General features: G+C 40.4%; 1 protein-coding gene and 1 non-coding gene across 4 annotated transcripts in view; both read left to right on the top strand.

Annotated features, from left to right (window-relative positions):
* Positions 1-26,668, top strand: part of SPHKAP (SPHK1 interactor, AKAP domain containing) — a 161,323-nt gene that overhangs the window by 39,212 nt on the left and 95,443 nt on the right. For all 3 annotated transcript variants that reach the window (XM_019445688.2, XM_019445685.2, XM_019445686.2), the window contains exon 3: positions 21,831-21,938. In XM_019445688.2, the coding sequence (XP_019301233.2) occupies positions 21,831-21,938 (108 nt within the window). The remainder of the gene's footprint in view (positions 1-21,830; positions 21,939-26,668) is intronic.
* LOC128772778 (U6atac minor spliceosomal RNA) lies at positions 17,558-17,682 on the top strand. The gene has a single exon (XR_008416931.1). It is a non-coding gene; the product is annotated as a U6atac minor spliceosomal RNA (small nuclear RNA).

Genomic DNA, 26,668 nt, shown 5'->3' on the forward strand with positions numbered 1-26,668 from the left:
AGGCTAAATCATTTTTCATTTATTCTCATTTTTTAAAAATTTTTTTTAACGTTTATTTATTTTTGAGACAGAGAGAGACAGAGCATGAACAGGGGAGGGGCAGAGAGAGAGGGAGACACAGAATCTGAAACAGGCTCCAGGCTCTGAGCTGTCAGCACAGAGCCCGACGCGGGGTTCGAACTCACAGACCGTGAGATCATGACCTGAGCCGAAGTCGGACGCTTAACCGACCAAGCCACCCAGGCGCCCCTTATTCTCATTTTTAAATAACTCTATTTCTATTGATTAGAGCCCACATGGTATTTAAATTAAGGATTGAAAGAAGACTGCCTGAATTTGACACCCAGTTCAGTCATTACTAGTTGTGTTATCATGAGCAAATTACCTGACCTATTCATGCCTCAATTTGCTCATCAGAAAAAAGAAGGTGACAGCTGAGCACAAGTGAATTAATAGATATGAAATGTTTAGAACGGTGTCTGGCATATGGTAAGCACTCAAAATAAAGAGTGTTTATGAGTAATATTATCCTACAGGAAATTTTTCAGTAAGTATGTGATGCCAGAAAAAAATTTAATATATATATGACCATGCTGAGAGAGTTGGTACCTTGTGATCTGTTATGTCAGCTATGTTTGTTTTCTGGAGATAGAGGCGGTCGTATTCATTTTTTATAAATCGTGTCTGGAAGGTACTAAATAGAGCGTTTTGGGGCTGAACATCTGTTCAAGAAATTAAAACCCAAACTCAATTATTTATTATATGTTTATATGTATACATATAATATATATGTATATATACAAATAGAATTTAAAGTTTTTTTTAAATGTTTATTTTTGAGAGGGAAAGAGGTTGCAAGCAGTGGGCAGACAGAGACAGAGAGAGAGACAGAGAGAGAGAATCCCAAGCAGGCTCCACACTGTCAGCACAGAGCCTGACACAGGGCTCGATCTCACACCTGTGAGATCATGACCTGAGCCAAAATCGAGAGTTGGATGCTTAACCGACTGAGCCACCCAAGCGCCCCAAGAATTTAAAGGTTTAAATATAATCCTACTCATACCACCACCACTTCTAGAACTATTAGTAAGTTGAACCGTACGAAATTCCCTTTATTACAGATGAAAAATGATCAATTATAGGCAATTTCATATGGTCCAATGTAAATACATTCAAAATTCCGTTAGATCTTAGGGAGAGATACAAGAATAGATACATAGTCGGGGTCTAGTGTGGGAGACAATATCGGTTTCTCAGTTGAAAAAATCAAACTAAGTAATTCACCAGTTAAATAATTATGTAGGATGACTACACAGTTTATAGCAAAAAGCAGAGAGAGACCTTTGGCCTGCAGCAGACCATAATCTCCAGAAAGAGAATCGGATCTGAGTTTAGACTTTGAAATACGGTCGAGATTTGAATGAGCGAAGAGAAGAGCCAAGCAAATTTATTTAGGAAGGGTTGCTACAAATGAATGCAGGAGAAGTCAACCCCTTTGTGTCCCGGAATATATTTTTCTAATGTTGTGGTCCATTCCTTTCATTTTAAATACTCTCTTCCATTTAGACAATAATTGCATTTAAAGGCAGTTTAAGTACCCGTGAATGCCACATGGTATATGCCTTGTAGGCTCTAGTCGTTACACTTCCCCCTCAAAGAGTAGCTCACTGTTGTTTTCTTTTTTACATCTAGCACGTAGGCCCTCAATAAAAAGACTTTGAATATTGAATGGTTTCACGCCTTTATTTTATTGTATATCACTGCAAGCCGATTTAAGTGATCATTGATCAATCTGGGGGGAAAAGAGCTTGTTAATCACAGGCAATGGGTCTAGGTAAGTGAGACTCTAAATGCACACATAATGTATGTTCAAAGAGACAGAAAATACAAGCAGAGCTTTATCATAGAAATAGCAAGGCTGTCCAGCTGAATCACCACTGTTCACAGTCAATCAACCTTCAATAAGGGTACCATGGATCATTGAAATCTGTTGGTAATTCCCCAAACTGATTTTATGTGATAGCCTCATCTTCTTCCCCATCAGATCTTCTTATCAGAACTGACATATTGCTAAATTAACTGGTGGAAGACAGGAGACAAGGGTCCAGAAGATGATGCATTAGTTGGATAATCAGCTTCTGAAAACTTGCAAAAGGACTGAGTCTCTCTCCTGAGTGTCTCATGAAATCCCTAAGGGTTGCAGGAATCCTGCCCACATGCAGATGCTTCCATTCCTCTTTGCTGTTGGGGAAATACAATTACTGGAGGCCACAGCTGTGGAAAAAGCCACAGCATCAGAAAAGAAAATGACTTTGGTGGGCTTATTTGAAGGAGGAAATCCTTAAGGGATTGCCTTGCACCAGAGCTAAGATGATCATACCGCCCAGTCATGGTTTACATGTATTATCCTCGCATTAATAGACCCCGTTTTGTTCTCAGAAGTGCCCCGTGCGCAATAAGTTACCTGGTTATCCCAGCTTGAGCTTCGGAATGATCCTTTCTCTTTCTTTTCCCCTTCCTCTAAATACTAGGAAAGGTATCAAATAAATTTCTCACTGAGTCACTGTGTAGGTTAAAATAGTTGTAACAAATAAAATCTGTTTTTACTTAGCTACTGCTACAGCTAAACCAGTGTGATTGCCCCCGCCTTTAACTGGCCCTGGGAATCAAGCCTATTGAACCTGGACTTGACTTCAGAATTCTACCCATCTTGAAGCTCCAAGCAGACACTACCGATCCATCCAAGTTGGAATGTGAGATAGCCTCTGTGTCACCATAATTTACTGAGCTCCAAAAGCTGGGAAAGTTTTAATGTATGCAGTGTGATACTCCAAAATAATGCATCGAAAATGATGGAATTTCGGGGCACCTGGGCGGCTCAGTCAGTTAAGCATCCAACTTCCGCTCAGGTCATGATCTCACGGCTCATGAGTTCAAGCCCCCACGTCAGGCTCTGTGCTGACAGCTCTGAGCCTGGAGCCTGCTTCAGATTCTGTGTCTCCTTCTCTCTCTGTGCCCCTCCCTGGCTTGTTCTCTCTCTCTCTCTCTCTCTCTCTCTCTCTCAAAAATAGATGAATATTTAAAAAAATAAATAAAAGGATGGAATTTCAAAATATTGCAGGAACAAAATGGGAGAGAAAGAGTAGCTGGTGGAAAGTGAATAATAGAGCCCTCTGTAGTACCTCTTGAATCTTACCTCACATAGATCTTGCCTGATGTTCCCCGTTCTCATAGGACCAATCCTTCTTATAAGACAAATACAATCATCATTGTTAGATTGAATCATAGGGATTTCCATTAAGTGAGCTAAGTGATTATAAATGTTATCCTTTTATATCTAGCAGACACTAAGTGAAATGCTTTTATGTTGTTTTTATAATAAATAAATATCCGCTTTCTCTAGAAGGCAAGTAGGATCCCAAGTAACAAAGCTGGACTTAGAATCTAAACATCTGAGTCAGATTCCAGATTTCCCTTTTACTGTGTGATCTTAGGCCAGTGACATAACTTCCCTGACTCAGATGTCCTGGTGTTGGCATAACGTTTATATGCAAAAAGGTTTGTGTAAGTTCTTGGCACACAAAGTTGACGCTCAGTCTGTATTAGTTGATTCCAAATAAACAATCTTTCCACAAGGGAAAAATTATTTAAATAGAATTTTAAAACTAACCTGAGGTAGTACCCATGGTCCCCCTGTTTCGTTGAATTTCTGCTGGGTTTTCTTCTACTTTGAAAGCATTACACTCAATGTCACATTTCCACAGTAGCTGGACATTTTCAATCCTCACTTCACTTCCTGGACTGAAGATTTGCTCCTTGGGCTATAGTGGAATCAAGCCTCTTGTATAGAATCCATGTGGCGAAAGAATTGTTGGGGAGAAATCGACACCCCAAGTTCCTTCTCTTTTTATGTCATGTTAATTAAATCCACACTAAACCTAGACTAACCCGAGGCTACAGACTGAAAACATTTCAGGTTCCCAAAGGTAGAGTTTGATCTTCATAGGATATCTGATCATCTCTTTGAAGCTTCAAGAGCATTCTTTGCCATGACAGGCCTCCTTGAAGCTGACTTTAATTTGTCGTCAACAGTAGCATAGAAACCTCCGAAGAATTGGCGGAATGGATGTCCCTGGCAACTTCATCTTATTCTGTAAAATACACTTTCATCTAAGCTCATCTCAGTTTGATGACATGTAATTAACGAAAGCAATTCGATTAATGTGTGCAGGCGCAGACTTACAAATTGGGAGGCTTTTTCAGAATCTGATCTGTATCTCCAAAGACACTTTTATTGGTCAGGATTGTCTTGCTCTGGGCCAAAAGCCCCAGTAGTATTTCCGGGAAGTGCATGACAGAAAACAGCTATAATATGCTGTGCTTCTAGAAGCTGATTTCTTACAGGAAGGAAGGGCTTTAAAAATGTAAATATGCGAATAAGATTCAAAACAAAATCAGCATAATTGGGTGTGCTCACCTTTCTGCAGAAGGAAGATACTAGGCTTTTTGCCCCGGAGTATACAGCACTCACAGCTTTATAAATACTCTCTTCTCATCATGCAGCCTGGCAATGGTCTCCAGACCCAGCTCTTTAGACCAGAATGGTCTGAATTTTGTCACATGGCCTAGGTGTCCTGTTTTATCACCATTCTGCAGGAGTAATCAGAGGCACTGAAGAAATAAGGAGGTTTTTAAGAAAATAAATGCAGAATCGTGTTACTAAAAGTGATATTTGAAGAAAGCTTTAGAGCTTCATAGTTTTGAAAAGAATTCCTTAGAGCAAAGGGAGACAGGAATCTAGGATGCCAGAAGGAGCACAGGTGATGTGCCCCAGGGGGTGGGGCAGGGAGAGGAGGGGCGGAACCTGCACACAGACAGTGGGAGGAGAGACACGTGGGGAAGTCAAGATCAGGAGTGAGAGTTAAACAGAACCGTGAACGCCGTCTGTTTAAGCGGGAACATCCGTGAGCTGTGGTATCATTGAGGTCACTGGGAAGAAGAGCTTGGAGACGAAGTAGCAGAAGACGTGCATGCATTCAGATTCAGCCAGTTCCATCTACAGAGCCAGCCACAAAATTCCCTCAGGGAGTCATTTCACTAAACACCTAAGGAAGCTTCTGAGTGCATTGACATCTCCGAGGCCATAGTTGCACTGAGGCCAGAATGCAGATAATGAGGGCCCTGGTGGCACTAATTTCCTCTGCCTTCAGCAAAAACATGTCATTGGAAAATGTCAGTTCAGTAATCCTATGTGGGAGACTTTGTTCAAAACTATCAATTATGGCTTATTTTGCAGTTTGAAGGTGATTCAGCTTCCTATTCCAAAATCAGTATGTTTGAAGACTTCTATTCAGGACTCCACACCACCTCTCTCTGCCCTCCGGCAATGGTCCCACAGTGCTTACGATTCCAACATGCTAGTCTTACTCTGTCCTCTTCCGCTAGGTTCCTTGAGCATCCTTTCTGCTATGTGTGAAGAACTCCTGGAAGGATCTTGCAATGCCTTTTCTTTTCTCTCTTTTTTTCGAGCAAAAAGTAGGACTCTGAAACCCTAAAATAGCTTAGAACATTTTGTGGAGTTGGGGATGATGCTATGCGATGGGAACCAGGGAAGTGATTTTTTTTTCCCGATTCTTCCAATTTCCCCCAAACCTGTACATTACGTATTAAATATCTGTCTACAAAAATGCAAGGGATCTAACGTTTTAAAAAATATCTACTCTGTCATTCAAAATGTTTTTCCTTTCTATATTTGGGTGTTTAAAAGACCCGCCACCCTTCCTCCCTACCACTCAAGCCTTCAGGCTTGCTCTCTTTTCCTGTCAGTCTCCCATCTAAGCCACCCTCTTGATTTTGGAGTCTGGAGTAGATACTGTATTCGCCATCAGCCCTAACAGCTTCCACCTTTCCTGTATCTTATCAGGCTTGCCCTTCTGATTGAAGTGCCCACTGTCACTTCTGGCAGTGTCAGAGCAGGAAGGAAGGATATGACGCAGATAAATTGGAACAGCCCTCTGAGGAGGCCTTTTGGTAAATGAATCCCTGACAAGGAGCCCCCCATTTGGGTGTTTGTAGTTAGGAGGCCTTTTGAAAGTTAGACCCACCCTGAAAGACGCACATAAGGGCTCATACTCTACAGGAGGGAGAGCATCCAAGAAGCCGGTGTCTCCCTTAGCAAATTACATGGCCATCAGCTTACATATTGAAAGGTAGATGCTTCCAATAGCTTCTTTCAAATAGGAGAAGAGTCAAGAAATGACAGTTTTCCCTTTCTTATAATTGCCAAAGGCCAAAGGCATGCAACAACTGTCAAGGAACACATGGCCACTGAATCCACTGTCCCTTTGACCAATGGCAAATTTTGCACGATCCACACTTTGCAAACCTACACAAAATAATCCCAAATGAATGGTAACCCTTGATGCGTATCTTATATTTTCCGGCATACTTGTTGTTCTTGTATTTTGCTTCTCCTAACATTAAAAATCACGTTCCCCTCACAGATCATATCAACATTACAGCATTATACTGCTTCTAAATAGCAATTAAATAGCAATCAGCTGTCCTCTATTTATATGTCTCATTTTATTCGGTTTAAAACATTGCTGACCATTCATAAATTATACTATATTTGCATTTCCTGAGTATATCTGTTTCTGTAACTCTTGCGTTTTATACTTGAGACTCAACTCAGTTATCACTTTCATGCAGAAAAAGCTCTGATCAACTTTCAAAGCATTCTTCAGCCAGCTGACATCTGTGTGATGTGGCAAAAGGAAACAAGAATGGTTTGATATTTCCGAATTGTCTTCTGTGCTCTTATCCCATTCTGTGACTGCATTGAGATACAGTGTGGTTTCCAGGATACAAGTAATTGTGCGGCCCAAGAAAAGCAGGAAGATGTCCGAAACTGTTCCTGAGGCTCTGTGTCGTTTGTTTCTTGCCGCATTAGGATGCACTGTGGCCAAGGTCAATACACAGGGTCTCTAAATTCCACACGCGGGGACACGAATTTCAGATAAGAGAGCCTTTTTGTTCAAGAAAAATCTCCATTTTATACTCAGATAGTTTCATCCATGCGTGACACTTATCAGAGACGGATGTTCCATAAATCAGTATATTCCATGTTTATTTATCAGAAGCAAGTTTAGTTAGGCCAGGTACCCATTGCTAAAAGCCTTACGTAGGTAAGGACCGTCCTGCTATGAAAACACAGTGTATCTGGAAGCCAGTCCTTAGTATATTTATGACAACGTTGCCTTCTTTCTCATCTGGAGGTAATCCCTCCCGCCCCCTCCACCGTAAAGACAGAGAACGGGTTGCAGATCCTTTGCTTAACCATTATCTTCCCAGCCTTCCCAACCAACTATGCTTCTGATCTGGTTCTTTCTAGGCACTTTCCTCCTCTGTAATGGAGGATTGTTTTGTTCCCGAACCTTAAAAAGCTCCCTTATTTTCCGATACTTTCAAAATAATTGTTGACCAAGAAGAAGAGGCTGTCAAGCAACCAGAAGCATTTATTTGGGGCCTTAGACACAGAGTGGACTGAAATTAAGAGAGCGCTCTGAATTGCAAGAGGGGCGTACAGGCTTATTAAAGACAAAAGGCACCAGATTGCATAACTTGTTTTGAAGGAATTATGATTGGTGCTGACAAAGCCAAACTGACTGAGGCAGGATTGGCCATGCAGCCAGCAGGTGTTTCATTATCTCTATTTCAGTCCAAAGTAGAAGGATGTATTTCAGGAGGTCGTACAGTTGCGATTGACAAAAGTTGGACGTTCACGGTGTTGCCAGAATTGAAACAGGAGATGGGCATCGTCCTACTTCGTACTCCGTGTCCTCCCCACCCTACTTTGAAATGACACCGTTAGCAATGTTTACTTCACTTTGGAATTTTCTTCCACATAATCAATTACGAGACTTCCGAATTGTAACAGGTGTCAATGGAATCCATGCAAGAATGCGTCACACCTAACCAAACAGTAATCATATTACAAAATGTGTCCAACGAACAGGAAAACATCCTTTGGAAACATTTTCTTGTTTTGTCATAGGACACTAAACAGACATGAACTCAGGCAGCCAGCCACTAGAATCATCATTAAAAGGAAAATGTTATCTTACCATTTAATTAAACCTTCAGTAACAGAAGACTGAACCAATTGAGTTTTTTATGCTAGTATTTTTGTTTCTTTCACAGAAGCTTTACGTCCAGTTTGTATATTGTTTCTTCCTGGGATTTCAGTGTGCTTGAAATAACATTACGGTTTCCCTGTGAAATAATGGAAAGGCATTATTTCTCAGAGTGGAAAACAAAAAATTACAGAATTCTCAGAAAGTGTGCTAAAGCAGAGATTAAATAACATGAAATTACATGTGTAAACTTACACAAAATTTTCTGACCTTGTGTGTGTGTGTGTGTGTGTGTGTGTGTGTGTGCGCGCGCGTGAGTGTTAGACTTAAACGCTACTAAGCCAGTGACTAAACATTCCAAAAATATAATGAAACACCTTTGTGGAATCTTAGAGTGCTTCAAGACATTACAGAATGTGTGGCCAAGCTCAGCACTGGATTTCTTGTCAGTGAAAAAGCAAAACGTTTCTTTCTCTTCACTTTTCTCGCTGCTTACTCTGCACGGCCGTTATGGTCTCTCTGCTGTTCTTTGAGTACAACCAGCAAACTCCTGCCTTGAGCCTTTGTTTTTGCCGATGTTCTCTGCCTGGGATGCTCTTCCCCCAGAAGGATATGTGGCTGGCGCCTCATTTCATTCAGATCTCGGCCCACTGTCACCCTCAGAGAGGCCTGCCAGAAAATACTTTCCAAAATAGCGTCCCTTACTTCTTGATCCCTTTCTCTGGCTTTATGTATCCTTACAGTAGTTTTCATTGTGTCCTTCCATTTCTTTCTCTGTCTATAAAATTTATTTGATTACGGTCTGCCCTTCCCCAACAGAATGAGAACAAGACTATGTCTTTATTCTTGTCTCGTTCACCACCGAATGCCCGGTTAGTTAAGCAGCTCCTAGTGAAAACAGCAAGTGTTCTCCTTCTGTGTTCTTTGCAGCATGATTTACAACAGCCAAGATATGGAAACAACGTAAGTGTCCATCAGCGGATGGACGGATGGGTAAAGAAGATGCGGTGTATATACACACTGGAATACTCCTTAGCTGTAGAAAAGAAGGAAATCTTGCCATTCACAACATGGACGGACCTCCATGACAGTATGATGCTAAGTGACTAAATCAGACACAGAGAGACAAATACTAATATAATGTCACATTTCAGGTCACTGTACTATACCCTTCACATAAATAGCGAACAGAGAGAGATGGAGAGATATAAATGTTGAAGGATCTACGCCCATACCCCAGGGGAGCTTAACAAGTATGATATTATGCCATCACCTCCTGAACTCCCATGTCTATATACTTCTAATTGCCTTTCCCATGGGATAAAAGCATCTTGTGAGGAACAAATTATATTTAAATTACAAAACAAGATGAAAAAAAAAATACCTCCAAGCCAGCAGGTGTTCAACAAGTAGTTGCTGAATGAATGAGTGAGCGAGTGGACACTTGCTGTGGATGACATTGTCCTCCTCTTTGAGACGGCAATCGGAGTTAGCATCCGGTATAGTCCAATTCATGCTTTACGGTTTTATGAATAAGGTCTTCACCGGCGTAGAGTTTCATTTTAGAACAATCTTAAAAAGGAACAAGGTCTTCACCAGCGTAGAGTTTCATTTTAGAAGAATCTTAAAAAGGAACAAATACCCCATATCTTTACAAATTAAAGGGAAGATAAGCCATGACGAAATACCACTATGAACCTAGTAGAAGGTCCAAAATGAGTTTGAAGCGAATCTGACAACACCGGGTACTGATCAGGATACGCGGCAACGCGGACTCTCATACCTTGCTGGTGGGAATGGAAAGTGGCAAATCCACCGTGGAAACTAGTTTACCAGTTTCTTACAAAGCGACCCACACCACCTATCCATCTCTCCCAAGCAAAAGAAAACCTTAAAGTGTGACAAACCAGGGGCGCCTGGGTGGCGCAGTCGGTTGGGCGTCCGACTTCAGCCAGGTCACGATCTCGCGGTCCGTGAGTTCGAGCCCTGCGTCAGGCTCTGGGCTGATGGCTCGGAGCCTGGAGCCTGTTTCCGATTCTGTGTCTCCCTCTCTCTCTCTGCCCCTCCCCCGTTCATGCTCTGTCTCTCTCTGTCCCAAAAATAAATAAAAAACGTTGAAAAAGTGTGACAAACCAGTAAGCCTATGTTTGTAGCAGCCTTATTTGTATTTACCAAAAACTAGAACCAACCCAAATGTTCTTCAGTGGGTAAATGTGTGTGTGTGTGTGTTTAATCTGTATGTGGGGCGCCTGGGGGCTCAGTTGGTTAAGCATCCGACTTTGGCTCAGGTCATGATCTCACGGTTCGTGAGTTCAAGCTGAGCTCCGTGCTGACAGCTCAGAGCCTGGAGCCTGCTACCGATTCTGTGTCTCCCTCTCTCTCTGCCCCTCCCCCACTCGCACCTCTGTCTCTCCCTCTCTCTCACAAGTAAACAAACATTAAAAAAAATTTAAAAACGAATAGAAATCTGCATGCATCCATACAATGGAACACCACTCCATAGTAAAAGAAGTGTTGAACACACAACAACATGGATGAATCCCAAACACGTTAATTATGCCAAGTGAAAGGAACAGGTCACAACAGGCTACATGCTAAATGATTCCACATACATGACATTCTAGAAAAGGCAACATTTTAGGGATAGAAATCACATCAGTGGCTGCCAGGGGCCAGGACTTAGGAGGCACTCGACTAAAAGGAGCAAAAGGGAATTTGGGGAGAGGGAAGGAGTTGAACAGTTGTTCTACATCTTGATTGGGATGGTGGTTACACAGTTCTGTGTGTTTTTTAAAACTCAGAGAACTTTACACACAAAAAAAGGGTGAATCCTTTTTTATTTTTGCTTATTTTTAAAAAAATTTTGTAATGTTTATTTATTTGAGAGAGAGAGACAGAGACAGAGTGCAAGCAGGGGAGGGGCAGAGAGAGAGGGAGACACAGAATCTGAAGCAAGTTCCAGGCTCTGAGCTGGCAGCGCAGAGCCTGATACGGGGCTCAAACTCACAAGCCAGAGGACCATGACCTGAGGCACAGTCGCACACGTAACCGACTGAGCCACCCAGGCGCCCCCCAAAAGGGTGAACCTTATAGGACCGTGATATCTCTATGAAGAAAACATTATCTGCAGCAGAGATGCCATTGATTATACTGTGGAGCACATAGGTGACAGCATCTCTGAGTAGCTACCTTCATACTAATCAGCTGTTTGCCATCTCTCACTTACTGTGCAAATCTGATTGACCTACTCACATTAAAGTCTTCTTGTGCAAGAAACATTTAATTAGGTTTCTTAGAAAGAGTCTAGAACAGCAGTGGGAGCCTGGAGGTTCTTCTCTACATGATGCCCATGGCTCTTCCAACGGGCTCCCCTTGCTCCCTTTATTTTATAGGTCTTGCTTTTTCTTTCTTTCATGAAAATTGTATGTCACATTTGAAAGAATGATTTCTGGGGACAGTGTTTTTCATACTGTGACATGCTATTTTAAAAATGGTATTTGTTTGAAACCCTTGAGTAAGCAGAGGGCCGGGGGTGCTGGGCCAGGAATGTCCACCCCAGGCGCTGTCCAGCCTGCAGACAGCTGAAAGCATTGATGTCCTACTATTCCAGCACTCTTAAATTCTCTGAGTCTACTTGTTTGGAGGGGTTGATAAATCTGTGTTTTGAAGAAAGATGAGTCTTTTTTTATGTTGACATTATTCAGTTAATTTTAAGGAGCCTTCCATCATTAATCGCCACTCATGCATTAGGCAAATACAGCATTTTGCGGGTAAAAATTTCCTCCTTAAAAGGTTTGGTGCTGCTTTACATCTTTACACTTAAAATTACCAGAAAACGAAATTTGATAATATTTTGATAGTATAGGACTACAAAATGCAGATCTTGCTCAAATTTATAATTCTTTGTTACCTTCCGGGGCACCTGGGTGGCTCAGTGGGTTGAGGGTCCGACTTCAGCTCAGGTCATGATCTCATGGCTCGTGAGTTTGAGCCCTGCGTTGGGCTCTATGCTGCCAGCACAGAACCTGGAGCCTTCTTCAGATTCTGTGTCTCTGTCTCTCTCTGCCCTTCCCCTGCCCACTCTCTCTCCCTCAAAATAAATAAACATTAAAAAAATTAAAAATTCTTCATTACCTTTGCATAAAACCTTGAGAGAAATAAAAGCCTTGCAGAAATATAAATATCATTACATGCCTAGATATAACTTTTAAATTTTATTCCTACTGAATAAATCACTCACAAGTAATCTTTCTGAAACACAGTCATTGGAAAAGAAAACTATAAATCTCTATTACACCAAATACCAAAAAAATTTTGGTGCCAAAAAAAAACAAACAGGTGCGCAGGACCAACTGTATGTCAAGAGATACGTGTGGAAGATAAATTGAATAAGATACTCCTACACCCGTATCATAAAAGGAAGGAAAAGACACGCACGCACATTCCAAAACCCTGAGATAGGAATATTGCTTTCATTATAGAGATTTCACCAGAAGAGAGAAATACTTGCTATGGGAAGGGGAGCCTGAATGCAACTAGTTCTTAATGAAGCCTGGATTCAATTAGTTCTTGGGAAAGAACGTTGTTAAAAAAAATTCAAGGAGCAGATGAAAAGATATGAGGGAAACCATGTGCATCATCAAGACTGTGCTCTTTAGTAAATGAGTGGGCATAGTGCAGTATCTTAAACATCGGAGCTGCATGAAATGATTCCTGAAATGATTAACAGGTAGGAGCTGAGTTAGGTTCTGTCTTGGATGCTAGGCCATAGTTTGGCAACAAGCCCATAAAATTTTGGTCTCACTGTCAGCAAATAGTTTCTTTCTTTACTATGTCTCAGGGCCTAGCCCAGTGTCTGATAGGTCTGATAGATGGTAAAATGCTAATATATCCTGGCTCAATTAATCAATTGAGGCTTAAGGTCTTGGAAGAGAATTACGTAACATCAGCAATTTACTGAGGGAAACCTTTTTGTGAACACCTCAAATAATCAGATGCCGGGCATATTTACTATTACTAATGTCTATTAAAAATCCCTCATTGTGAGTGGCAATGTTTACTTCATCCTATGGATGGCAAAACTGAGTCTCAATGAGGATAAGTGACTTGCCTTGGGCCGCACAGTTAACTGGTGGAAAGATTGGAAACTGCAACCAGGTCTGTCTCGAAAGCTTACATTCTTATCCTTCGTTGTGGTTTCAGTGAGCTGGGTAGATTTGAGAAGCAGAGGGTGAGGGAGTGAGGGGGATAGAAGAAGCAGACAATTACAACATGAATTGTTAGGACCCCAGCCTCCCCTACCTGCCCTTCTCAAGTATCATCCCCACCCCCCTTTACGCTCTGTCAATTCGCCATGTTGAATTTCTCCATACTACCCACCACAACTTGTAACTAATGTGTATTTCAGTGCTCCATTATTTACTATTTGGCTCCCATGCCATATTTTAAGTTTCATAAATATGGAGGTCAATTCTGGGTAATTCACTATTGGATTACTCAGAGACTAGATTAGTCCATGGTATGCAGTCACATGTGAAGAGAATTAAAGAAAAAATGATTAGCAGAACATGAGACAAGAAACAGACAAAGAAGTAAATGCCAGATGGCATAGATGTTCCAAGCCAGGGCAGCTAGGAGAATTGTTCTGCCATCAACTGCAAACAGGAGAGTTAGGGAGTCAGGTTTCTTGTAGGGACTGGAATTGGGAAAGGCGGGGGTTTGGGTTTAGACACCAAGAGTTTTATGGTGACAGCAGGAGATCTAAGAATAATAACTAACAGAAAAGTGAGAAGCCAAGCTCCAGAGAAAGGTCAAAGCTTAAGCTGTGGACCATTGTGTCATCCCTCTGGGTGGTAATTAATGCCCCAAGAGTTAGTGAGCTCTCCGAGGAAAATGACTGAAGAAGGAGGAAAGAGCAACACCCTGAGGTCAGAACTAGAGGGACTATTCCAAGCGAGGTTATCAGAGGAGGAAAAGCTATTCAGAAAAAGAGACCTTTCTTCCCCACCCTCTCACGCCTCCCCCAGCATCCCCAGACCGCTCAGAAGTATCTTTCAAACTCTGGTCAGGTGCATAGTCTCCTGCCAGGCCTTCCCCAGATAGAAGCTCCCACTCCTCCAGGGTGATACCTGCCCTGGATTGCCATTGATCAAAGCGCCCACTTTCTTTATCACAGTCCGGTGAATGCTTATCCTCCCCTATTATAGTTGAATTTCCAAAAGGGCACAGACCATTTTTGCTCATTATGATATTCCAAGTGTCAACCATCTAAAGAGTTCAATGAACCTTTGCTGACCGAATATTAATAGAAAGAGATTAGAGACCTAGGAGGGAAACAAGAATGATGTATCATATAGAATGACTAATGAAAAATTGGCAAATATGCAAAGATCCAGAAACAATGTTCCAATAGAAAACATTGTCTAATTCGTACTTGGGGCATTTGAGTGGCTCAGTCGGGTTAAGCATCCAACTTCGGCTCAGGTCATGGTCTCACCGTTCGTGGGTTCAGACCCCACATCGGGCTCTGTGCTGACAGCTCAGAGCCTGGAGTCTGCTTCAGATTCTGTATCTCCTTCTCTTTCTGCCCCCCACCCACCACTTTCTGTCTCTCAATAATGAATAAACATTAAAAAAAAATTAAATTGTACTGCATTCTTTTAACAATAACTGTGATGTATCAGTTGCCTACTCTGTGAAGAGATTAGCCCTCAACAAACATTTTCTTATTTGAACCTTGGAATGACCTTCAGAAGGCGCTCTAGTTGTCCTCACATAATAGATGAAACTCAGTCCCACAGCAGTTAGATGGCTTGTCCAAGTTTGCTCAGTAAGATGGCACACAATTCCAGTTCTGTGTCTAGACCTCTGGGACTAACCAACCATAAGCTACTGCTTTCTCCAAGCTAAATTACTTTTGGAAATAAATAAATAAATAAATAAATAAATAAATAAATAAATAACTGAAGGCATTGGGTAGCCATGTGTGGGTTACTAAGAGTTTATTTCTCCCTCCTCCTTCCATATCAAAACTCAGTTTCTGTAACTTGGATCTCTCTCTATATATAAAGAAATAAGTGTAAAAATAATGCAGAAGGATCATTCTTCATTGTTGAGGACACTCAGGCAATTTTAAGAGAAAACGTGCCATTATTATTTCAAGGTTGTGAACACACAGCACATTCATTAGTAGATCTTCTTCTGAAATAAGTAAATCGGCAACTAAAAATAGCAGATTAAATAAATGAGCCATAGAGGAACCTGATGAGTTTTTCTCTTTCCCCCCTCAACAAGTGACTCTCTCAGCAGGGAGATTATATTCATAAAGCCTCAAAATTATTCCGTTTTCAAGTACGTATTTTTCCTTCTGGCATTCCTCTGTCTCTCATGGTTTGACTAAACCATTAAACCCAAATCTAGCTCTTCACAGGTTAAAATTGCCTAACCTATGATGCTAAGTGGTTTATTGGAGGCTGAATTTTTATTCTGTTTATTTGGCTCTTCATATATTTGGGGGAGAAGGAGGCAGGGAGAGGGAAAACAGGAGGAGGAGGGAAGAGTTACATGCTGTTCAATAAAGAAGAGGCCTTCAGATCGCATGAGTTAATTGTTTACAAAAACTGAGGCTGGGAGCTAGTGGGTGATTTGACCACACAGACAGGGGGCTCAGAAGTGAGATTTGAACCTCCTTACCACCCAGATGAGGTCACTGAAAGAGAGGTGAATAAATGTATAGACCAGGATTCAGTAGAATAAGAACAAGAAAGTACGTAATTTTACCAACTTGCAGTAGAGCACTGACTAATGAGGACTTTGGGGTCAGAGAGCCTGGCTCAAATCCTACTTCTCTAGCTAGGCAAATTATTGACCCCTCTAAGCCGAGGAAAAGAGAAAATATGTGTTTTATTATAGCTAATGTTTATTGGGAATTTGCTATGGGCCAAGTACTGTTTTAAGCACATTACATATATGGCCTCTTAAATCCTACCTTGTATGTCTAGTGGTTTAATTCAGATAATATATATTAGGGCCTTACCCCAGGGCATTCTCAATAAATATAGAATTATTTTGTCAATAATTCAATACTATAGATACTAATTATGTCTATTAACGAAATAGATGGGGAAACTTTGTTTTAATCATTAACATTATCAGATGAGCTATTTCTTTAATTATGAATAAAATTCAGATTTTAAGTTTATATAGTGAACGAGTACTCTCATTAAACAAAGCTCTCTTCAAAATATTTCTTCGAAGGCATTGAAAGATTTAGGTTTCATTTTAAATCTCACTTCTTTTTTCTGGCATTTTCTCTACCATAGAGAAGACAGTGTCCAAGGGATATGGAATAACCAAAGGGGAAGTCTTTCTAGCATTTTCCACTGAGTAAGCAGGTCCAAAGAGCTGTTGACTTTCTTCACTCCCGGGATAGGACAGAATAAGGTCTTTGCATATTTTCAGTTATTATTTATTTTAAAAATAGGTACAAACACCCTTAAAGTAGAAGACTTGACAGATTGATCTTTCTGGGCTCATTTTTCTGTTGGAGAAGTTAAATGCAGGAGAAATCTAACAGGTTAGCCAGCTCTCGTCAACATCTGCCCCATCATGAGACAGCGTCTATCACAGCCGTGGGGATCTCGCAGTGGAAAGCGTCAGGCTGATGCCTTTGGATGTCTCCATCTCTGCCTCTCAGTGTTTCACCAGGAAACCATGCCAATCCAGCCACCACCTTTCTGAAAGACGCAAGTGATTTGTGTCTATGTCTGTCCTCTTCCTAAGGCTGACCTTGGACAAGAATAAGTAACAGTTGCTTTCTTTTCTTGACCTATGTTGTTGCAACCCTAACGCCTTGTGCTTTGAATATCCAGAAAGTAGAAGACGTCCAGTGGCTGCTTTTTTGAGGAGTGAGCTTTGAAATGGCTTCGAAGTGATGGTAGTCAGAGCACTTATTAAACTACACTGCGAAGGGGGCGCCTGGGTGGCTCAGTCGGTTAAGCAGCCGACTTCGGCTCAGGTCACGATCTCGCGGTCTGTGAGTTCGAGCCCTGCGTCGGGCTCTGTGCTGACTGCTCAGAGCCTGGAGCCTGTTTCACATTCTGTGTCTCCCTCTCTCTGACCCTCCCCCGTTCATGCTCTGTCTCTCTCTGCCTCAAAAATAAATAAACGTTAAAAAAAAATTTAAAAAAATAAATAAACTACACTGCGAAGTATTATTAACTGGTATGTTCATTTGATGCTTCCATTTTTAAATCTCTAACATTGTTATGGTGCGGAGTGAACAAAGGCTCTGATTTACTGATGGGTGTTCCACATTTTAAAGAGCACAGGCAAGGGGCGGTAGAAGCTGACAATAGGGATTTCTTTCAGCGTTAACACAAATAGATGTAAAAGTATGCTTTCCTTTGAAAAATTAAAATACTGTGTTGTATGAAAGGAGAGAAGGTTACACTCCCCTTGACAAGGATGGAAGAGGCCCTCGGGCCTGACAACACGCATACGGTTAAGGCATTGCCACCTACTTCATGGCATCTAACCAACGTTTTTCCTCTTGCACTGTTGGTGGGAATGCAAATTGGTGCAGCCACCCTGGAAAACAGTGTGGAGGTTCCTCAGAAAATTAAAAATAGACCTACCCTATGACCCAGCAATAGCACTGCTAGGAATTTACCCAAGGGACACAGGAGTACTGATGCATAGGGGCACTTGTACCCCAATGTTTATAGCGGCACTCTCAACAATAGCCAAATTATGGAAAGAGCCTAAATGTCCATCAACGGATGAATGGATAAAGAAATTGTGGTTTATATACACAATGGAATACTACGTGGCAATGAGAAAGAATGAAATATGGCCTTTTGTAGCAACATGGATGGAACTGGAGAGTGTGATACTAAGTGAAATAAGCCATACAGAGAAAGACAGATACCGTATGTTTTCACTCTTATGTGGATCCTGAGAAACTTAACAGAAACCCATGGGGGAGGGGAAGGAAAAAAAAAAAAGAGGTTAGAGTGGGAGAGAGCCAAAGCATAAGAGACTCTTAAAAACTGAGAACAAACTGAGGGTTGATGGGGGGTGGGGGATGGGTATTGAGGAGGGCACCTTCTGGGATGAGCACTGGGTGTTGTATGGAAACCAATTTGACAATAAATTTCATATATTGAAAGAAAAAGAAAAAGAAAAAATACTGATAATACAGGCCAAGTGGATTAATTTAACTGTTATAATTTACATCATAAAATGTTTCTTCTCCTTGAAGAAAAATGTCACCTGAGAGTTTCATTCATGGAAAAGAGCTTTAAAATGGAAGTCCATAAGAAGGTGTAGTTACATTCCCATGAAAAATGGACGCACGTAACTTTTGAGAGACATACCCCAAATTAGAGTCACTCTGTATGGTTAAGGAAGGCAGCATAATTAAATGATTTCATTCACAGGCCTTGGTGTCTTTAAAACCAAATCAAAAGCCAGGAGGCTCTGAGCAACTTGGGGAAGAAACTCAAATCTCTCTGAGCCTCAAGGTCCTTCACCCTCAAAATAACAATTTCTCTGAAGATCCTTATCTTTAACTCGGACCTTGTAACATTGCAATAAGGATTAAATTAAAAGGTTAAAAAAAGAGAGAAAACTTTAGCACATTTTCTAGCACATTCTAAGCATATAAAAAATAGTAGCTGTGCCTATTAATACCGCAAAATGCAGAACGAAAACCACACCTTAGATTAGAACATTTGCTAAAGAGAATTTGTCTTCACAGATCTGAAATGGTTTCAATCCACTAATTTCAAGCGAAGGCATGCAATTTACGATTTCCGTTTGTAGTGCGCTTCAAATAGTAACAACGAAAAGCACGTACTGAGAGGATAACCTTCCGTCTGCGCGCCACAATGTGTGACAGCCGTCCTCTCCCCAGTACTCGTGATCCCACCCCGTGGGTATTATTTTCCCCGCCCACAGGTGTGGAAGCTGAAACTCAGAATTGAGGTCAACTGCCCGAGGTCATTCTGCCACCAATGGCTAAGCTAGGATGTCAACTCAGACCCACTCAAGGAGGTGCTCTTCAGCTCTGTCCCGTGATGGAAGTAAAAGTGGATGGCAGTGAGGAGGGGGCTGGAGCAAGAGACGTTTTCTACTTTAAATAAAGTGAATCTAGATCAGTGGTTCTCAATTTGGGAGAAGGGTGGGGCTCAAAATACCCTTGCGCTCTAAAAAAAAAGTACTGGGGACCTCACAAAGCTTTTGTTTACAGGGATTTTACTTTCTGACGTTTTACTTTTTTCAAATTACCAATTAAAGCTAAGAAAATCGGGGGGATTACTTATTTACTTATTTCAAAATGATAGGTCCTATTTTAAAATATTTTAAAGCAACAATAAACACATTAAATGTCAACATGCATCTTTTTACACGTTTTTATTTAAGTTCCAGTTAAGGTACAGTGTAATAGGACTTTCAGGTGCAGAGTATAGTGATTTAACACTTCCATACATCACCTGGTGCTCGTCACAAGTTCACTGCTTAATCCTCATCATCTGTTTAACCCATCCCCTCATCTACCTCTGCTCTGGTATCTGTTTGTCATCTATAATTAAGAGTCTCTTTCTTGGGTTCTCTCTCTCTCTTTTTCCCCTTTCCCCTTTTGTTTTGTTTCTTAAATTCCACATATGATTACATTCCACACATGAATGAAATTATATGGTATTTGTCTTTCTCTGGCTTATTTCACTTAGCATTATACTCTCTAGCTTTATCCATGTCATTGCAAATGGCGAGGTTTCATTCTTTTTGATGACTGTATATGTGCATATATATACATATATACATAAACATACCACATCTTTATCAAAAAAATGGCTATAATCAGCAACACAGGAATTAATATGAAATTTTATGTAAAGTTAAATTGGTTTCAAAAGAAACACCTCTTTTAGTGAAAAGAGTGATGGCATTTTACATTTTTAGCACATCTCCTTAACGTCTAACTTGGCAGAAGGCACCTAGACCCTGCCATTAGCCTCGGCACATGGCCGGTCTTGCTGTGACACCTCACATGGGCCCTGGAGGACTCCACAGAGGATTTAAGAGACTGTGAGAGTGAAATGGACAAGTAATGTCTTCCTGTTATTATGGAAATTGTTTGCGGGCCTCTCTGGAAGATTTCAGGGTTCCCTTGGTAGGCCAGCCCACACTTTGAGAACCACAGTTCAGGTAAAATCCGTAAGAGAACTGAAAAGCTGTGTTGCTAACTTTAGTCCACAGTCATAGCCCAAGTTCATCATTCAAATACCTACTTATCCATAGTAGGTCTTTTTGTGCTGTTCTAGAAAAGAATGATGGAAATCTGTCATCTCTAGATGATAAGAAACATCGAGTGGGAAGATTTAAAAGCAAATAACATTTCTTGGTGAAAACAAGACGTGTTATGGAAAAATGTGTCAGAATTATATTTGGCTAACTCACAACTGAGACAAAAATTCATGTATTTTTATCTTTATAGCATAAGACTATCCTTTGTTATACAAATAAAATGTAATCAAAGTGCCATTCTATTTTTGTGGCATTAACCAAACTGATTAAATCTGTTCTATTGCTTAAGTGAAGGTCAAATATTAGCAGACATGCACCCTAATAAAGTAGAGGGCACCAGGAGAGCACTGGAAATCTTATGTAAGTTGGAAAAAATCTCGTGGAATGTTTGGGCAATGTTAAGACACATTAGAAATTGAATTGTTTGGTTATTCATGAGATTGCATCTTCAAAATGTCTTGTCTCAGAAATAGGATTTTTCTTCCGTGCTTTAAAATCCAAGCCCAGAAACAAGTCATTTGTAAATCATATTTGGTTTTGTTAATTCATTTATTCAAATTTGTTTCGCTTTACTGTACTGTTTCTAAGTGGAAAATGATTATCACGAGGCACTTTAATTATTCCTGATAATTTTAAAACTTAACATAATACGTTAGGTATTCTAGAAAAATTGAGCCCTATTTCACAGACACATTAGCAAAGCTGAAGCTTAAGAATCATCATTTCAGGGCACCTGGGTGGCTCAGTTGGTTGAGCGTCCGACTTTGGCTCAGGTCATGATCTCGCGGTTTGTGGGTTCGAGCCCCGCTTCGGGCTCTGTGCTGACAGCTCAGAGCCTGGAGCCTGCTTCGAATTCTGTGTCTTCCTCTCTCTGCCCCTCCCCCACTCGCGCTCTGTCTCTCTCCCCTTCAAAAATAAACATTAAAAAAAATTAAAATAAGTGATAATACAAAAGAATCATCATTTCAGTAGCAATATTTCACCAAAAGGAAAAACAGTACATTTTTTAAGATTGAAAATATTCATAGAGTGTACAAGAGCACCAGCTCTAAAATGAACTTTGAGCCTGAATGCCAAATGAACCATACCCCAAAATAGTCATTGGAAGTTTCCCCATGTTGGACATCATGGAAGTTTCCAGATGTAGGACTTGATGACAGAAGAAGCATCAGTTTCAATACCATTGCATTCCTCTAAAACCAACTCCCGGTTGACTATTTTACATGTTCTAGAGGTGCTATTATCATGCAAGGTGTTTTTTTTTTCCAGTATCCAGATGCTCTGAGGTAAAGAAAACACGAAAAACAGGTTTTTCAGAAAAGAACCACTGGTTTAACTAGAAAACCTGACCTTGTAACACTAAGAAGGTTTTCTGGATTCCCTTAGGTTCTTCGAAGCAACAGTCTGCTAGAGTCTACAGACTACTGGTTACAGAATCAGAGGACGCCGTGCCAGATTGGTTTTGTGGAAGACAAGTCTGAAAACTGCGCTTCCGTAAGTAAACACAACTCCCAGGGTCTGGGCTGAGAAAGCAGGGAGTCTGGCAGGTGTGCTCCCGGGAAGGGCGCAAGTTTCGTAACTCATTAAATACAAGGTTAGGAAAGTATCATTTTGAAAATACGCCACTGGTTCATACGGACCGTTAACACAAAAACACGCAGACCTCATGTGTCTCCTCCCGTTTTGCTCATTTCGACCGGTAAACTAACCCGATCACTTCTCTGAAAAGGAAAAACGATGTTTATATTTTCAACAATGACTGAGAAAGAGATTCTGAAATAGGATCGTATGATGAGAAATAAAAGACCATTCAGGGAGCTCTCTTGGATTCTTTCCAATATATTTTATAACTGCTGCCGGTTAGTATTTTCCAACACAAAATCCGTGTAAAAGTATTCTACCATTCTTATAAATTATAGTCATCATTTGAAAACCTTTCCAGCCTAGGAAATATACAGGCATGCATTTTAATATACTAGAGCTGTGCTTTCCATACAAAACCTTCTTTTTCAAGGAAGAGATGTTCTTATAGACACATAAAATTCTTAAGGTGTAGAGTGGGAGCACATATTATTGATACGAAAACTCAGTGTTATGAATTCTCCTTCCTGTAGGAAATATACTCCCCCTCTATGTTCTACAAAGTGATATGTTTCATTGTAATTGAAATCACCTAGCTCTGTAGGACTCTTAATGACAGAGATTGGGGAAGAGTATTTCCAACGTGGAGAGAAATGTAGTTCTCATGACTAAACTGTGAACTTCAGCTTTGAGCTATTCTTGGAGGTAAGTTGAATGCCAGAATTTCTGTTAAAAGGGGAAAAAAAATAAAACACAAAAGAAGGAAGCTAAAAATGGGGTGAAGAAGCTTTTTATATAAAACGGGCAGCACCAGAACTGGCAGACGAAGGATGTGAAACATTTCACACCATAGAGTCTCGTAGCACAAGGAAAGCCGAGTCCATTCAACACACTTATTTCCATCTCTTTGTTTAGGCAAATGATTTTGATTCCACTGCTTTTAGGACTTTTAATCCATTATCCAGAAAACCAGTTGGTGTCTAAAAATCTTTGGGGAAAACAGAAAGGGTTACGTGGCAAATAATTTGACAGTGATCCGTCCTTTGCAAATTCACTTCTGAGATGAGTTAGGAAATACAGGCATTTATGGATACAGATCTCTAATCACATCGTGAAAGGGAGAGAAGCGGAGCGTAAAAGCTATCCAGCTACATTCTGGAAAAAGTTGTCATCCAAGCAGCTCCTGTTTAAGAAGTCTCCCACCTAGGGCCGCCTGGGTGGCTCAGTCGGTTAAGTGTCCGACTTCGGCTCAGGTCATGATCTCGTAGTTCATGAGTTTGAGCTCTGCATCAGGCTTTGTGCTGGTGGTACAAAGCCTGCTTGAGATTCTCTCTCTCTCTCTCTCTCTCTCTCTCTCTCTTTCTCTCTCGCTCTCTCTCTCTCTCTCTCCTTCTCTACCATTTCCCATTTGCTCTCTCTCTCAAAATAAGTAAACTTCAAAAAAAAGAAATGCTAAATTTATAACCAGATTTAAGATTACCCTTGGCTCTCCCTAAGTGAAGAGAACTCTCCTCACACTCCCCACGAACCCCAATGGACTCAAATTTGGGCTTAAAACCATATGACTTCCTTTCCTAATTAATTGTCCCTTTATAGTGTCCGATGACATCAGTGAAGTTGAGCTGAATCATCGTTCCTTTACAGTTCTTTCTATTCTTTCCAAAAGGAGAAAACCTAAACACAAATAAAAGGCATACTGGAAGATTTGTTTCCCCACAATGTTTATAAAAATTGTCCATGACTCTAAACCTAAAAGAAATGTCAAAATCCCTATAGCAAAGTAGCCCTTATCTCTCAAAAGAATCGTCTACTCCTTTTTTCTTAATGTCCGAGTCCTTTCTCTCTTTCTGACTTGGCACATATTTCTAGGGAAGGAAGAAGAAACACAGTCCAGAGTTAGACATTGCTGAAGGGAGGTGATGATCTAGAGGAGAAACAGAGGTGAACTATGGAGATTCCTGACCAGAGGGGCACCTGGGTGGCTCAGTCAGTTAAGCGGCCGACTTCGGCTCAGGTCATGATCTCGCGGTCCGTGAGTTCTAGCCCCGCGTCGGACTCTGTGCTGACAGCTCAGAGCCTGGAGCCTGCTTCAGATTCTGTGTCTTCCTCTCTCTGACCCTCCCCTGTTCATGCTCTGTCTCTCCCTGTCTCAAAAATAAAGAAACGTTAAAAAAAAAAAAAAAAAAAAAGATTCCTGACCAGAAAGTGGTCAGGGAAACAGTACTTAATTGCTTTTCAAAAACAAATTCTCCAAGCAGGATGAAAGTGAAAGTTGAATTTGAAGGAAAAACAACTGTATTTTAAAATATTATCCTCATTCAAGTTTCATTTAAAAATGTGGTGTAATAAAATCACCCCAAATCGAAATCTCTTTTCCAGTAATCACAACAGAATCTGAGGAGCCTGTAGCAAAGTTGGCTTATATTTTATTGCTTTGTACTCTGTTCATGGCTCTATGTTAATCATCGCTCCTTTAACTCATTTCTTCCTGATCAAAATTAACAGCCAACTCTTTCCATTCCAATTAGATTGGCTTGGTATCCATTCTACTGAACTAAAAGTGTCTGAACATGCAGTCCTGAGGACTAAGAATTTTGTGAGCCAATGTCTTCTGAATTCAAGATGGCCACGTAAAATTTTTATTGAATGACAAACTCAGGCTTGGAGAGCCATCAGGAGCCATCAGGCTTGGAGACCTATTGTGCACTTGGGTCAGTATGGCTGTTCTCAACCCGTAAGCAATGAGGGTTTGGTTTTTTTTTTTTATTTGTCATTATTTCAATAGAGAGCTACGTTCATTTCCCAGCTAAAATGAAGAGTCTAAATGAGAAGTAATTTGAGGCAGTCAGAAATACAGTAGGCGTGCCAAACAAAAACAGCTTGCCCAGAAGTCTGGCTCCAGAAGTGCCCTACAAGTTACCCTCAAAAATTTTCGATAAGCTATCAAATATAAACAACATGCTTATGTTTTTCCAAAGAGACTTATCCTTTCAAATTACATAATTTCATTCTCTTCCTAATTTGCCAGTCTGGGGAAAAAAAAACAAACAAACAAACAAACAAAAAAAAAAAACCCTTACGCTAACATTAACTTTCAGGGTGTTTTTTTTTTTTTTAACCTGATTATTTAAGAGAAGGAAATGTGGAAAAGAATAATGGAAATGGAAGCCAATTTCTAAACCCAACAGCTGAGTCATTATCTTAATAGAGGTTCTTAACACAAAGGGTAGGGATTGGACTTTTCAGGACTCCTGACTTTTTTTAATTAAAAACTAATTTAGTTGCTTTCTAATCCACTATTACCCTGTGCTATTTACTCAAATTTAATTTTTTTTATATCAGGAATCCTCTTTTGATTTAATGCTTCATTAAAATTACCTTGACAATTCACATTATTTCTATTTATAGCTACTGTCAGACTCTTTCCTTACTGATCATTTTAAGACTTGGCTATCACCCTCCAAATAAATTATACCCTCTAGCATGCATTTTAATTGACGAATCACAGTATTTGAAAATGTGTTACATTCGCCTTAAATTTTTAAATAAATTAAGTTCTTAGGCAGGCTTCAACATTCCACACATGATATTGCAAAACTAAGAAGATATTTGGCAGGTGTCCGGTGGGTCTCTGATGTCAATGCAACCCAGTGGCAACAATGACAAAACGATATCTCAGATGACAGCTCTTTATTCTATATTATTTCTCCAAATATTTCTATATTGAATCTATTCTAAAATTAAACAAAAATAAGTTAAGGAAAAGACAAACACCCACTTGATACGGTGATCTACAGAAAAATCTAGACTCACATGATCAAAGAAAAATATAATTATAGATCTATGAAGGGACATTTTACATTATCTAGTCCAGATATTTACCAACTTTTCAAGCAACTTTTCATGTGTTTTTTCCTTAAAAAATCAAGTTTGGGGGCGCCTGGGTGGCTTGGTCGGTTAAGCGTCCGACTTCGGCTCAGGTCACGATCTCACGGTCCGTGAGTTCGAGCCCCGCGTTGGGCTCTGTGCTGACAGCTCAGAGCCTGGAGCCTGTTTCAGATTCTGTGTCTCCCTCTCTCTCTGCTCCTCACCTGTTCATGCTCTGTCTCTCTCTGTCTCAAAAATAAATAAACGTTAAAAAAAATTTTTAAAAATCAAGTTTGGAAGTTTTTAAAAAATTATTTAATTTTAGACATACAGAAAAATTTCAAGAATTCCTAGAATTCCCAGATTCCCCATATGCTAACATTTCACTACGTTTGCTCATCCTTTCCTTTGTGTGTATGTGTGCATCTGTGTGCATGTATACATATAGGATTTTTTTTCTAAAATTTTTGAGACTGAGTTGCAGACACAATGCCCCTTTATCTTTACATACTTCGGTGCAGGGCTTAAATATTTATAATGAGGCTTGAACCCAGAGCTGCAGAAACTCTTGTTCAGGTTCCTCATTTGGTACCCACTGCACAATAATTTTCCTTCAATATTTATGCAACAGTTTTCAAGAAGTTAAATGTTGCCCCCATAAAAGTGAAAAATCCAGTGCTGATGGAAGAAATCAGCCAGACTGAGCAAAATGAAAGCCCTGTATTTAAGCGCACCAACACTCTTCTCAGGAGGCAGCTTAAGTACCGTCAGGGTTG

The sequence above is a fragment of the Panthera pardus genome, unplaced genomic scaffold, assembly GCF_024362965.1.
Source record: "Panthera pardus isolate Hobbes unplaced genomic scaffold, ASM2436296v1 HiC_scaffold_10, whole genome shotgun sequence".
NCBI classification, from domain to species: Eukaryota; Metazoa; Chordata; class Mammalia; order Carnivora; family Felidae; genus Panthera; species Panthera pardus.